The sequence below is a fragment of the Bubalus kerabau genome, chromosome 10 (genome assembly GCF_029407905.1).
Source record: "Bubalus kerabau isolate K-KA32 ecotype Philippines breed swamp buffalo chromosome 10, PCC_UOA_SB_1v2, whole genome shotgun sequence".
NCBI classification, from domain to species: domain Eukaryota; kingdom Metazoa; phylum Chordata; class Mammalia; order Artiodactyla; family Bovidae; genus Bubalus; species Bubalus kerabau.
In genome coordinates, this window is record NC_073633.1 from 78,113,642 (window position 1) to 78,129,729 (window position 16,088).

Consider the following 16,088-nt stretch of genomic DNA (forward strand, 5'->3'; position numbering starts at 1 on the left):
ACGCCAGGTTAATAAGACACATTGAATAGAATAAACGAGTTGCTATCCATGACTGAAAACATGTTTGAAGTAAAATTGAATCTCTTTTAGAAGGAAAGACAAACTTGTTATTTCCTCCCGCAGTTCATCTGTGTAGAACTGACTGACTAATCCTTGAAGAAGTTGCTGAACTTTTCCCAAGTGCTGAAAAAGCTAATTCTGTCTTAAAAATAGAGCTGTGCAATCTAAACCTTCATACATGTATTTTAAATGTTTAACAAAAAGGATAATTATTTTTGTAAACTTAGGGTTTCTTAGGTCCAAACTCCAGTTGAAGTCTCCAAACTCCAATTTGTCTTCTCTTTTGCTTTTTTTTGAGGAGTGCTGGGAAGAGTAGCCTATGAGAGAACAAGGATTTGTGGGAAGAGGGATTGATTTTTGTTATATATTTTTTTCAATTGCAGGGTAGTGTTAATATCTCAGATATGTGAGAATAGGAAACCTTCTCTTCTGAACTACAATAATAGCTGTAGATAAAATAGAATCATCATGGTAAATCCAGTCGAGTCCTATCATGAGATCCTTTAGCTTGTCTGAGGCATGTTGACTAATCACTTTAACAAACCAGCTATAAAACTGAAATGAAAATACAGGTCAAAGTGAAACGAACATTTTAAGTGTTTTTTAGCACTTCTAACTTAGGTTCTATGTTACAGAAATTCTTTTGTTTTCTTTGAATGCAACTGTGAAACTCAGCTTTCAGAAACAATTTATTGTTTAAATGGTGATGAAAAAAGAATAATTCTGGGGAGTGCTCCTTTTGGTAGACCTTTCTTATTTATCTTTGCTGTGGTGGATTTCTTCTTCACTTTTCTTCTCTGCACTTTCCCATAGTGTAACAGTTCATAGAGTAGATTTCTCAAGCCAGACGGGCTGTTTCCACCATCACTATCTTGGGCAAGTTAACTTTCTGAGTCTCCATTTCCTCATCTGTGAAATAAAGAATATCTGTCTCACAGGTTTGTGGTGAAGAAATACATGTAAAGGAGAAAGTAACCTGTAAATCACTTGGAATAGGCATCCTAAGCCCCCGCCCCAGTGTTGCTCTTCTTGTTAGTTCTCCTCTTCCGGACCACTTTCCCCTTTTGTGTTTTTTACATCTCTCCCCTCAGCCTCTATGCTCCCAACTCATGTGTTTCTCTTTATGATTAGATCAAACAATATTAATACCTTACCACTTGCTATTGCCTAATCAAAATTTACCCTATTTTAGTCTTTTCTTAATGTACAGTTGCTTCTCCTCATGGTTTGTATAAAATACTTTCAACTCCTGTGTTTTGATTAAGTTGACAGATTTTTTATTTCCTTCCTAGGGCAGTTTCTATTAAATGAGTTCAATTAGTTAGGTTTAAAATGAGGGAGAAAAGAATAGCTATTTAGATAATGTGGTGAAACTAAATGATTTATAATGGCTGAATACCTGTCACTAAGGTATGTCTTCTAGCCCTAATTCTGGCTTTGGTGGTATGGAGGCCAGAACCACTTAACTACAACCATGGCTTTTGTGGATGACCCCGCTCCAGCTATTATTTAGAGGACAACATGGTGTGTGTCGTATTAGGAGTCCATGCTGTGTATCTATGTCAGCAAAAATCATTTACAAATTCTTGCTTATGACCTGCCTGTAAGATAAGTCTTTAAACACTTCCTTATGCTATTAATAGAACACATGAGATGAAAGGTATGGCAGGCAACTTTTGGAGCATTGCAGGCAGATTCTTTACCAACTGAGCTATCAGGGAAGCCACTGGAAAAAACAATGGATACATAAGCATTCCTATTGATTTTATATTTTTGAAGCTTTTCCACTTTATTTTATTGAGCTGATTATTCTTTTTATGTAAATCTAATTAAGATGTATTCCTAACTTAACGTACATTTATAATATGTTAAGGTGCCAATTCTTGCATGAAAGTTTACTTGTGGTTAGGGAAAAATAATATATACAGTAGAAAGAGTGGTATCTTTCTTTGTTTCGTCAGTGGAGTTTCTCCCCCACATGAGTGGTTTTGTAGCTCTTAAAACAAACACCCGCATTCTCTAAGAAAGGAGCAATATTTTACATGTTTTGTTATATTTATATCTTGTATGCTGAGACTCTTTTTGAGAGAGAAACGTATGTTTTATGAGTTCATATTTCTTGAAATATACATGATTCTCCAGACTGGAAACTAATGAAATAGGACTCCCATTTGAAAATGAAAGAGTTAAGGCTACATCAGAGGATAAACATGATCAAATGATTAGCCAGGGGCTAATAGAAATTCTGGGAAGAATGACAGATTGTATATTAGGAAGAAATAGGATCTCATATTCATTGCAGCTTTTTACAACTAAAGATCTAAAAGAAATAATAGAAAATTACTGAAAGAGATGAATGTCTGAAACCTTAGTAAAGCATGTGGTATTGGATTAATCCAAGCAAGAAAGACTGATGGACAGATAATAAATTACATTGTGTAGGAAGTCTGCATTCCTTGTTTTAAAGGTACTTTTGTCTTTTTTTTTTTTTTTTTTCCTTGCAAGATATATTTAAGTAGCCCTAGGCCAGTTTCAGAAAATTCAGTTCATGATTTTCATCATCACACCATATGTGTATGATTCTTTGGAATAGATAAAGTATTACAAACAAAGACCCCCAAATTCTTGAGTGGAGAAGGTTAATCTAAACCTTCCTTCTGTTCTGTACCAAACTGGTAGCATTTTTCCATATGAGAATATGAATGACTTAGAATATCTTTCCACATACAATTAATTGTGATGTCCCATAACTAACAAAGCATTTGAAGAAACGAGCTGTACTTCTGCTGACTAAAAGACTTTATTTCAACAGCTGTACTTCCGCTGGGAAAAAAAGAAATAGTCATAAACTGGGAGGTGTGAATATGTGTATTTTCACTGAAGAGAAGTGACCATTAAGTGTTCTAAATTTTACTTTGCCATAGGTACATGTTGTTTTATTTTTTAAAAAAAATGAGAAAGAGTGTATGTGTTTATATGTGTAAGTATTGCCTATCTTCATATAAACTTATACACAAACTAGTATATAACCTTTTTCCCCCAGGGTTGAGCAGTCACGCAGCACTGTAATAATTGTGAAGCTCAGCTACTTTTAAATTTGTTGGTTGAAAAACATACATTCTTTTTTTAAAACTCTTTGAGCTTTTCAATCAGTTTTTCTTCAGATTTTTGCCATTCAGACTTGGCATTCATTTATGTTCTTGGTTTTTGTAGGTCCAAGGAGAAAGTGAAATGTTTCCTGAAATATAAATAAGTAATAAAATTAACATGCACACAGAGTGCTCTCTATATTCTTCATGGACATATTCTTGTTGGCTCTTTTTAAATATATACTTAATCTCTAGGGGAAACAGAGATTATTACTCTGTTAAACTGACTCCAAATCATCTGGGTTTCTGTACGTTACTTAAGCATTTAAGTTTAAGCTCAAGTATTTACATATAAATGAGTTCTCTATTCTGTAACCATATGAAAACATTTCCCAGTGTGGGATGGAAGGTTTATAAGATGTGAGGTTTTTTTTTTTTTTTTTTAATAGCTACACCAGAAATAGGATCATTATTAAAATGCTGTAAAAGCAGGTTATTTCTTGGATCCTGTCTGATAGAATGTGAGAAGTAATGCTAACTTTGGGTTTTGTTTACATAATATAAAGGAGCCCTGTTAATAAAACAGAATAATAATTGTAAGTTTTGTCCCTTTAATGTGCTTAATAATTTCAATTGAATCTTTTCTAATCTGTTTTGGAGAGCAATTTAAAATGTAACTCATTCTGCATTTTGCTTTTGTTTTATAATAGCATGAGTCCACAGTGTGTGTGGAAGGACAGTAGCAGAGAAAGAGAAGAAGTGAGACTACTGGGGGGAGATCTCTCTCTAATAAGAACAAATAATCAGATTTATTAGCTATACTTATTTATCTCTTATTTCTCTATCAATTGTTGCTAAACTAAACTCTAATGCCTTGTACTGGGAGATAGCATTAAGAGTTTTTGTCTAGCTTCACAGGAAGATCCCCTGGACTAGGAAATAACAACCCACTCCAGTATTCTTGCCTGGAAAGTTTCCATGGACAGAAGAGTTTGGTGGGCTACAAAGTCCATGGGGTCCCAAAGAGTCAGATATGACTGAGCACACATGTACGCATGCACACACACAAGCAAAATTTTGTTTCTAAGTGGGTTGTAATCAAGAACCTTTCTCTTACCTAAATCTTTTGCCTTGAACTTGAAATGTAAACAAAAGATACCTAATGAGCTTACCAATTATTCTTCTCTACAAAGAATATTAATTATTTATCTTTATTTATCTCCGTTCCTGGTATGTATCTTTCTTTGAGGACAGTGCAGTATGAATTAATCTTCCACATGCTGTCATAGCCCAAATTGGTATCCGTGTTTCTAAATAAGATTATTCTGTAAATGGTTAAAAGTTATAGGATTCTAATAGGAACTCTTTTTATTCTGTCTGCAGCTATGTCATCCTATCTTTTAATCATTAAAACAGAACTTCCTGCTACTATATCAGAATTTTTATCTGGAGACTACAGTGGGTAAGAAAAAGTATTTCACATTGTATTCATTTATTTATTAAGTCAATAAATATCTATTAAGCCCTTGTGGGAAATAAGGTAAATGTAGTTCCTGCCCTCAAGACACTTACAAAGTTCTGCGGAGACAGTGGTCCTAGAGAAGGAAGCCCTGCAGACCGTGGGTGGTAACCATCATGTGCAGAACAGTGGTATGTGATCCCTCGGACAGGCCAGTGGCAATCCCTGCTTTCCATGGGGGCACGAAAGAGCAGCGCAAGTATGAGCCAACTCTTAGAGAAGAGTGGGGGAGAAATTTCTGGATATGAAAGGTTGGCTGGAGGAGCAGGGAGGCTGAAAGCACTGACGGTAAAGGTCTTAAAGGAGGGAGCGGATAATCCTGCTGTCACTTTTCAGCAAACCACAGTGATAAAGAGAAATCAGACTGATAAAGTTACAGCGGACTTTGTGTAAAATCCTGTTATAAAGCATTACTGGAAAAAAATTGTTTCATTTCCTGTTTTTAACAATATTATATATAATACTAAACCATGTTATACTGCCCTTCTTTTTTTTAATAAAAACACTGGGTTCTAAAGACTATTAATTCATCTTTTATTATGAGGAAAAAAGTCCAAATTAATTATACTTTTCCTCTTACTATATATAACATGAAATTTTGAGAAAAACAAACTTGAAAGGGCTAAATGAATCCTTTTAATTGTCATCAAATTAATTCATATAATTTCTAAATCACAACACCAAAACCCATCAGACTTTTTGATTTAAATATTTGGTTGTTTTGCTCCAATATTTTGTTCCAACTTCTTCTGGATTGCAGGGCAAGTTTTCAAAATTGAGTTTTAGCTTTTACAAGTTGACTTCCATGAAAGAATTCTACTTAGACAACTACAAATACATATTTATAAGAAAAATATGATATAGTTTAGGTCTGAATAGGAACTGTGATTGATAAAAAGGTAAGGAGAAGTCCTTACTGTTTTTTCATCATTGGAAGATGTGCTTTTGTGTAGTACTTTACAGTTTACAAAGTTTCCATATTCATTGTCACATTTGATACTTAGCGCTACCTTGTTTTATCTGTAGCTTTATCTAGTTGTAAGTTTTATGCTCTTATTTTGATAAACAGTTGCTAAATGACACACCTATGTAGAATTTGCTTTTACATTTGCTGTAAAAAATAATGAGGACAACTTCTATTACTCAAAAAATTCTATGCCATAAATTTCCATTATAATTTAGGGCTAAGAAACTCAAGGCAATAAGAGGTAAAATGAAGAATGTTAGGCTAAGAGTAAGGAAACATGTGTTCTATTCATTTCATATTCAGTAATCTCAGGAAATTAATTTAACTTCTTTGGCCGTATAACTTAATTTTGAGCCTGAGGTTTCTTTATCTGGTGTAATGGTGGCACTGGTATTGCCTTCTTCACGAAGTTGTTGGGATGACCGAATAAGATATTATACATATACATGCTTTTGTAAGCCGATAGCATAATGTAAGTGTGGGAAATCAAGCAACTCCATAATGTTGTATGTCAGTTACAACTCAATTTTTAAAAAGAAATTGCAATAATAATGACTGTATAAAGGTGGCTTTTCCCTATTTGCTCTAACTGCCAGAAAGGTCAAAGTCAAATTTGAATGTATTGCATTAACTGTGTTAATCTTAATAGTTGTCACATGTGTTCTCCTTTTTCTTGATCCTGAATTTGGTTACTTCTATTTACTTTTTTTATGTCATATGTCTTTGCGGAAAGAAGAGGGACAAAAATACATATAAAGTTTTGGAAATAATTAAGGTAGTATGTGACAGAATTGCTATTAAAACTTAGGTCTTCTTTCTTTAAAAGTGATACTTTTACCATAGTGTCATTTTAAGTTGTCATTTTCTTATTTTCTCTAATTTGTTTAAAGAAGGAAATAAAAAGTAACTCCCATCTTATTCATATTAGTAGAAAATTGATCAGTTATTTTTGCATCAGAAATGAATTTTTAAAGCTGTATATACTTCAAAATACTGTGAACAGTTTGCAACATCTGTTACGATGTTTTAAAATTGCTCATCTTGTTTTAAATGTAATATATATTCACATATTTTGGATTTCAAAGTTTTGAAAAGCATTAGTAAGTGACTAATTATATTAATTGGTTAGAATGCAGATAAATCATGTCTTTAAATTTTAATACTATGAAAAAAGTTTAATACTATGAAATAATTAAGAAATAAATGTTATGGTAATTGATTTGACTACCTAGCACAGTTTATTTCCAGGTAGAGTTACAGAGCAGTATTTCTTCTGTGAGATCAATATAATATTGGTATACTTTTAGGTTTCGAGTTACAATAAATTGCAGTTAAGAATTTTCAGTTGTGCTTATGTTCTGTGTTATATGTGAGATTTGATGTACCTTTGTGAAAAATAAACCTTTATAAAGATGTTATCAAAAAGAAACTACTTTTATAATATTCTAATTTCAAAAATTATTATTAGAAGTCAGAAGCTATTTAATACTTATACCAAACTTTTATGAGGCATCTATATTTTTCATAGAGTAACATTTAAAAAAAATCTATGGCTGTTACAACTTGGAAGCTCTATGTTAACATTTAATGATCTTGTCAGCAGAATATGATTGACACAATTAAGTTGTCTTGCATTTGAGTTACATAATTGATATGGGATGTGAGTAAGATCCTAATTCAGAACATATGATACTCTTGTTCCATTCCGTTCAAGAATGAAATTAAAGCAACTTATAAATAAATCTGGTTTTCATTAAAATATGGGGAAAAATCTGCATGCCAAAGCATTTGCAATGCAGCTAGGGATCTATACCATATATTTCATACTTGGAACAATTTTATCATATAGGATTAGTCCACAGATCACACGAGTTTTCTAGGAAGCGTAAAACTTTTTACTCTAAATCTTTTGGCTTGAAGAGAATGTATATTTAGATCACAGTAGGAAACAGGGGTTCTGTTAGATAACTCTTTTCTTCCCCTACTTAGGAAAAATGTTAAGGTTAGCATATTCTTCTAAAATCTTGATTTTTCAATTGTATTTCTCAGGCTGGAGTTTTATTTTGTAAAGTTTAGTCATTTCTGCTCCTTGGAAAATATCCATTGCCAAATACAATTCAGTTGACTGTGACATGCACATGAAATTTGAGCTGATTTTACTGTGCATTACTGTATTGCCTTGCTTGTTGACAAATGGTAAAGAAAAGCATTGTATTTATAATTGGCTGTGTTAACATAACTTAATAAAGATAAGAAATGACTAATATTAATCAGTAGCCAAACTAGGGATAGAGAAATTTTTTTTAAAAGTTCTTTTTAATATCAGAAATTACAAGTGTAGTCTTGTGAAGAGGAGAGCGTAAAGAAATCACAGTCTTGAGAAAAATGAGGCCATAAATTCAGAGTGACTATTCAAGAATAGAGAGTATTTCCATTGCTTCTGTTACTAAGATCGTCATTGTCCTTTTGCTGATTTTGTAGACATATACAATGAAGTTGTTGAACCAGATGATCTCTGAGGTCCCTTCTAGTTCTAACATTCCATAACTCTGAGATTCTGAATTACCACTGGGAGGAGGTAAACTTATCTTCAGACCCAAAGCTTTGGGCAATCGTGTGACTTCCGTGGACATGAATGAATTATGATCTGAAATAATGTAAAGTTATAAAGTATAATACATAATAGTAAATGTTATAGAGTGCAGGGTTTCCAAGTGTTCCTAAGATTCTTAATGCAGGAGAAAAGAATCTTTGGTCCATAGGATTAATGTGCTCCCTTTGCCCAATTCTTGCTTTGTGACAGGAGGGACAGCAGAACTAACAGATGGAATCTTCTTTGGTGTGCCTCTGGGCCTTTTTTTCTCCTGGCGCTGCAACTGTCTGAGTCTGTTTTGGGTCACAGAAGGAAAGAGATTTCAGGCATGGAGCCCTGGGCTTTTTGCCAGCTTTAGAAATTTAGTTGCCAGGTGTTCCTCGGTGAGGGATATTTTGAAGTTCTCATTTTCATGCGTATTCAAGAGTGAGTAGACGACGAATATGCCCGGAAGTGTCATGTTGTATTTGTAATCTCCATGCTCTCTTAGAACCTCCTGCATACCAGGACTTGAGGGGCATGTGCAGATGTAGAGAGCACAGCTTCAGGCCCATTAGCTAGAAATACTTGTGTGCAGGATTTAGTGTCTGGCACGTGCATTTCCTAAAGACATGAGTTAGGGTGGAGAAGGGCAAGCTATGATCATGGTGTCTCTTCAGCTGCTGCTCCTTCTCTTGTTCTGTTAAAGAGGAAGTTGTCAGCACCCAGCAGTACCTTTTCAAGATACATTAGAGAGGACTTCTTCATAAACTAAGGTGTAAAAGAGACACAGTGAAACATAACGTTTGTGTTAAAACCCATGGGTTGAAACCGATTTAAAGGAAAACCTTTTCTTTCTTTTTTTTAAAAATTGAGATATTGATGCTTGTGTTGGTGCTTAGTTGCTTCAGTCGTGTCCGACTCTTTGCGACCCCATGGACCACAGCCTGCCAGGCCCCTCTGTCCATGGGGATTCTCCTGACAAGAATACTGGAGTGGGTGGCCGTGCCCTCCTCCAGGGGATCTTCCTGACCCAGGGATTGAACCCATGTCTCCTACATTGCAGGCGGATTCTTTACTGCTGAGTCACTGAAGTTAACATATGACATTGTCAACTATATATTGTGTAGGTTTAAGGTATCCAATGTATAAATTTGATACACATATATTGTGGTATGATTACCACTGTAGTGTTTAGCTGATACCTCCATTACCTCATATAATTATCCTTTCTTTTTTGTGGTGAGAATATTTAAGATTCTGCCTCTTAGCAACTTCCAAGTATATAAAATAATTCTGTTAACTATAATCACATTGTTTTGCATTAGAGTCCCAGAACTTATTCATCCTCTAACTGCAAATTTGTAGCGTTTGACCAACATCTCCTCCATTCCCTTACCTACCAGCCCCTGCTAACCACCATTCTATTGTTTCTTAAATTCCACATATACATGATATACAGTATTTGTCTTTTTCTGTCTGACTGATCTCTCTTAGCATAATGTCCTCAGTGTCCATCAGTGTTGTCACAAATGGCAAAATATCTTTCTCATGGCTGAATAATATTCCAGTGTGTGTGTGTGTGTGTGTTTTATCCCACATTTTCTTTATCCCTTCATCCATTGACAGACACTTATATTGTTTCCTTATCTCGGCTACTGTGAATAATAGCCTATAAACATGGGAGTGCAGATATCTTTTTGATATCCTGTTTTCATTTTCTTTAAATATATGCCCAGATATGGGATTGTTGGATCAATCATGTGGTAGTTCTTCATTTAATTTTTTGAGGAACTGTTTTCCATAGTGGTTGAACCAATTCACATTCCCACCAAAAGTGCACAAATCTTTCTTTTTCTCCACATCCCTGCCAATACTTGTTGTCTCTTGTCTTTTTGATGATATCCATACTAACAGGTGTGAGATGATATTTCCTTGTGATTTTGATTTGTATTTCCCTGATAAGTGATGTTGGTCATCTTTTCATGTACCTGTTAACCATTCATATATCTTCTTTGGGAAAAAATATCTATTTATTTACTTTGCCCATTTAGAAATTGGATTTGTTTGATTTTTTGCTATTGAATTGTAAGAGTTCTCTATATATTTTGAATATTAGCCCTTCATCAGATATGTGATTTGGAAATATTTTCTCTCGTTCTGTAGACTGCCTTTTCATTCTGGTAATTGTTTCTTTTATTGTACAGAACTTTTCATTTTGATATAGTTCCATTTATTTTTGCTTTTGTTGCTTGTGCTTTTGGTGTCATATTAAAAAAAAAAAAAATTGTTGCCAAGACCGATGTCAAGGAGCATTTTCTTTATGTTTTCTTCTATAAATTATATAGTTTCAGGTTTTACATTTGAGTATTTATTTCAAGTTAATTTTTGTGAGTGGTATAAGATAGATTTCATTTTTCTGTATATGGCTATCCAATTTCCTCGGTCTAATTTTTTGAAAAGACTCCCACTGAATATTCTTGAGTCCTTTCTCAAATATTCGTTGACAGTATATGGGGTGGGAGAGTATGCCGAGGCTCCATAGTCTGTTCCTTTGAACTATGTGTCTGTTTTATGCCAGTACTATATTGTTTTGATTACTAAAGCTTTGCAGTATACTTTGAAGTCAACTTGGTTTTCTTTCTCAGGATTGCTTTGGCTATTTGGAGCCTTTTGTAGTTCCATACAAATTTTAGAATTTTTGTTCTATTTTGAGAAAAAAACTGTCATTAGGACTTGATAGGGATTGCATTGACTATAGATAGCTTTGGATAGTTTGGACATTTTAACAAAATTGATTATTTTGATCCATGAACACAGTTGTTTGTGTCTTCAATTTCTTTCATTTAAGTTTGACTGTCTTTCACTTCTTTGGTTAAATATTTATAAGTATTTTATTGCTTTCATGCTATTGTGAGTGGAATACAGACCAGGAGCTGACTGTGGCTCAGATCATGAACTCCTTATTGCCAAATTCAGACTGAAATTGAAGAAAGTAGGGAAAACCACTAGATCATTCAGGTATGACCTGAGTGAAATCCCTTATGATTATACAGTGGAAGTGAGAAATAGATTTAAGGGACTAGATCTGATAGACAGAGTGCCTGAGAACTATGGATGGAGGTTCGTGACATTTTGCAGGAGACAGGAATCAAGACCATCCCCAAGAAAAAGAAATGCAAAAAAGCAAAATGGCTGTCTGAGGAGGCCTTACAAATAGCTGTGAAAAGAAGAGGAGTGAAAAGCAAAGGAGAAAAGGAAAGATATACACATCTGAATGTAGAGCTCCAAAGAATAGCAAGGAGAGATAAGAAAGCCTTCCTCAGTGATCAATACAAAGAAATAGAGGAAAATAATAGAATGGGAAAGACCAGAGATCTCTTCAAGAAAATTAGACATACATAGGAACATTCATGCAAAGATGGGCTCAATAAAGGACAGAAATGGTATGGACCTAACAGAAGTAGAAGATATTAAGAAGAGGTGGCAAGAATATACAGAAGAACTGTACAAAAAAGATCTTCATGACCCAGATAACCACGATGGTGTGATCACTCACCTAGAACCAGACATTCTGGAGTCTTGAAGTCATGTGGGCCTTAGGAAGCATCACTACAAACAAAGCTAGTGGAGGTAATGGAATTCAGTGGAGCTATTTCAAATCCTGAAAGATGATGCTGTGAAAGTGCTGCACTCAATATGCCAGCAAATGTGGAAAACTGAGCAGTGGCCACAGGACTGAAAAAGGTCAGTTTTTATTCCAATCCCAAAGAAAGGCAATCTCAGAGAATGTTCAAACTACCACACAATTGCAGTTATCTCACACACAAGCAAAGTCATGCTCAAAATTCTCCAAGCCAGGCTTCAGCAGTACATGAACCATGAAATTCCAGATGTTCAAGCTGGTTTTAGAAAAGGCAGAGGAACCAGAGATCAAATTGCCAACATTTGCTGGATCATTGAAAAAGCAAGAGAGTTCTAGAAACACATCTATTTCTGCTTTATTGACTATGCCAAACCTTTGACTGTGTGGATCACAACAAACTGTGGAAAATTCTGAAAGAGATGGGAATTCCAGACCACCTAACCTACCTCCTGAGAACTTTGTATGCAAACCAAGAAGCAACAGTTAGAACTGGACATAGAACAACAGACTGGTTCCAAATTGGGAAAGGAGTACATCAAGGCTGTATATTGTCACCCTGCTTATTTAACTTCTATGCAGAGTACATCATGAGAAACACTGGGCTGGAGGAAGCACAAGCAGGAATCAAGATTGCCAGGAGAAATATCAATAAGCTCAGATATGCAGATGACACCACCCTTATGGCAGAAAGCGAAGAAGAACTAAAGAGCCTCTTGATGAAAGTGAAAGAGGAGAGTGAAAAAGTTGGCTTAAAGCTCAACATTCAGAAAACTAAGATCATGCCATCTGGTCCCATCACTTCATGGCAAATAGATAGGGAAATAATGGAAACAGCAAGAGCCTTTATTTTCTTGGGCTCCAAAATCACTGCAGATGGTGATTGCAGTCATGAAAGTAAAAGTCGTTTGCTCCTTGGAATAAAAGTTATGACCAAGCTAGACAGCATATTAAAAAGCAGAGACATTCCTTTGCCAACAAAGGTCCGTCGAGTCAAGGCTATGGTTTTTCCAGTAGTCATGTATGGATCTGAGAGCTGGACTGTAAAGAAAGCTGAGTGCTGAAGAATTAGTGTTTCTGAACTGTGGTGTTGGAGAAGACTCTTGGGAGTCCCTTGGACTGCAAGGAGATCAAACCAGTGCATCCTAAAGGAAATCAGTCCTGATTATTCATTGGAAGGATTGATGCTGAAGCTGAAACTCCAATACTTTAACCATCTGATGCGAAGAACTGACTCATTGGAAAAGACCTTGATGCTGGGAAAGATTGAAGGCGGGAGGAGAAGGGGACAACAGAATATGAGATGGTTGGATGGCATCACCAACTCGATGGACATGAGTTTAAGTAAGCTCCGGAAGTTGGTGATGGACAGGGAAGCCTGGCATGCTGCAGTCCACAGGATCGCAAAGAGTCGGACACGACCGAACTAATTGTTTATTTCTTTTTCAGATACTTCTTAGTTTATAAAAATACAGCTGATTTCTGTGTGTTGTTTATGTATCATTCAGCTTTATAATATTTTTTGATTAGCTCTAACAGTTTTTTTGGTTGAAGTCTTTAGAATTTCCTATATATAAGATCATATCTGCAAATAAAGACAGATTTACTTCTTATCCAATTTGGATGCCATTTATTTCTTTATCTTGCCTGATTGTTTTAGCTAGGACTTCCAGTACTATGTTTAATAAGAGTGGTGAGGGTAGGCATCCTGGTCTCATTCCTGACCTTAGAGGAAAAACTTTAAGCCTTTCACTGTTGAGTATGATATTAGCTGTGAGCTTGTTGTATATGGCCCTTATGTTGAGATTTCTTCCCTCTGTACTAAATTTGTTGAAGTTTTCTTTTTTTTAATCATAAATGAATATTGTGTTTTGTCACATGCTTTTTTGGCATCTATTTTTTAATCATATGTTTTTAACATTTTTATAAAACATATTTTTTAACATTTTTATTATATGTTTTAATCTATTTGACCATGTGTTTTTTATCTTACATTCTGTTAATGTGCTATATCATGTTGACTGATTTTCATATGTTGATCCATCCTTGCATCCTATGGATAAATCCCACTTGATCATAATATATGATGTGTTTAATGTGCTGTTGGATTTGGTTTACTAATATTTTGTTGAGAATTTTAATAATATATTCACCAGGGATATTGGTCTGTAAGTTTTGTTTTTTGTAATGTTCTTATGTGGCTTTGATAGTAGGGCATGCTCACCTTATAAAGTGAGTTTGGAACTGTTCTCTACTGTCCAGTGTTTGGGAAGAGTTTGAGAAGCACTGGCGTTAGTTTTTCTTTAAATGTTTGGTGGAATTCACTGGTGAAACCATCTGGTCCTGGGCTTTTCTTTGTTGGTAGTTTTTTATTACTGGTGCAGTGACCTTATTCATTATTGGTCTGTTTATATTTTTTTAGTTCTTCATGATTCAGTCTTGGTACACTGTATGTTTCTAGGAGTTTGTCCATTTTCTTAATTTAACATGGCAGTGGGAGACTTTGGCTGGTAGTGAAAGGATACATTATAGTCAACTGAAAATTCAGAGAACATCTAACAAATGACTTGAAAGAGTAATACCTATTATCTTTGATGCTCCCAGCTCTCATATTAGCATGAATTTTACTTTGTTACCATTTTGATGTGCACTTGCATATATTTCAGAGTAAAAATAATAGCTACTTTACAGACAATTTAGAAGACAAAGCAAATAAAAATTATACATAATACCATCTCTTACCTAATCCCTGTTATCAGGGATTAGGACCATGAAGGACCAATTATTCACATCCTTGAATATTATTTTTTGCATATATTTGTACTCAATCTCAATAGCCTTATTAGTTATTTCTTTAACATCAGAGATTGGATTTTTTCTCATGTGTATTTACTAGTTGCACTTCTTTTATGAATTGCTTAATTATTATATACCAAAGAGAAGTCTTTACTATTAAATTCTTAGGGAATTAAGCAGGATAATCCCTGCTATTTATTTCTTTGAATTTTTCCACCAAAACATTTTAAAAACATAGTTAATAATCATTATTTTGTATTTTTATCATCAGTATTTTCTGTTTTAGTAAACTGTCTTTTTAAAAAAAAATAAAAGCTGTTTAACATTCCATTGAGTATGCTGTTTTTGACAAACATTTTTTATTGTTGGTTATATAAGATTTTCCTCAACTTTTTAATATTATGATAATGTTATACTCACAGCTTCATGCACATAGAATTCTTTATATCTTAGATTATTCTCTCAGAGTAGATTACCACACATTATCAGTATTTTTCCAGAAGATAGTGCGAATTGACAAGATCACTAACGTTGTGTGAAGGACCAATTATTCACATCCTTGAATATTATTTTTTAAATATTTGTACTCAATCTCAATAGCCTTATTAGTTATTTCTTTAACATCAGAGATTGGATTTTTCCTCATGTGTATTTACTAGTTGCACTTCTTTTATGAATTGCTTAATTATTATATACCAAAGAGAAGTCTTTACTATTAAATTCTTAGGGAATTAAGTCTGATTTTTAAAAACTTCAACACATGTATTTTTATATTGAAACTTTAAAACCTTGTATATGCCACCAGTACACAAAATAAAGATTTCTCAGTGCTGCTACATAGAAATATCTGCTTATGGTATTTTAAGTATATCTTTCTGACTTTTTTATAACTGTGCATCCATTTTTTTAAAAAAATAATCAAATCACACATTTACCTACCTTTTCTCATTCAGTATTCTATTACCTTTATATGAAAAATGTAATGTGTTTTCTCCTACTAATTCATACCCTTTCCTGAAAAATTTAAAAATATGTAAAACCACTGTATAAGAAGAAAAATTATCCATCATTCTACCATGCAGGTATAATGGCTATAAATATAGCTCCTTTCCATTTTTAATAAATCTTTATAGTCCCTCAAACTTGTTATCATATTAAATATATTTATGATATATTCAATATATTATTTTATTATAAAATATGTCAAGGTGGTTTTAGTTGCTCTGTACCTAAAGTAGAACTTTTTCCCCTAATAGGTCTTGGTATCTTGATGGAGACACACTACTAATAATCGTTTGTGTTGGCATTGTGTTCCCTCTTGCACTTCTTCCTAAAATAGGTAAGTCTCTATAGAAGAGGATGTTATTTGTTTATAAGAAAAGAGAAAAAAGAAATAACGTTAAGGGGCTTTTAAATTTCACAGTTCCACAGTTTTATCAGAA

At 34.1% G+C, this 16,088-nt stretch overlaps 1 protein-coding gene across 4 annotated transcripts in view; it reads left to right on the top strand.

Moving 5' to 3' along the window:
- The window catches only part of SLC38A6 (solute carrier family 38 member 6), a 76,171-nt gene that overhangs the window by 37,589 nt on the left and 22,494 nt on the right, over positions 1–16,088 (top strand). For all 4 annotated transcript variants that reach the window (XM_055538251.1, XM_055538249.1, XM_055538252.1 and 1 more), the window contains 2 exons: positions 4,533–4,611; positions 15,903–15,985. In XM_055538251.1, coding sequence (XP_055394226.1) covers positions 4,533–4,611; positions 15,903–15,985 — 162 coding nt within the window. The remainder of the gene's footprint in view (positions 1–4,532; positions 4,612–15,902; positions 15,986–16,088) is intronic.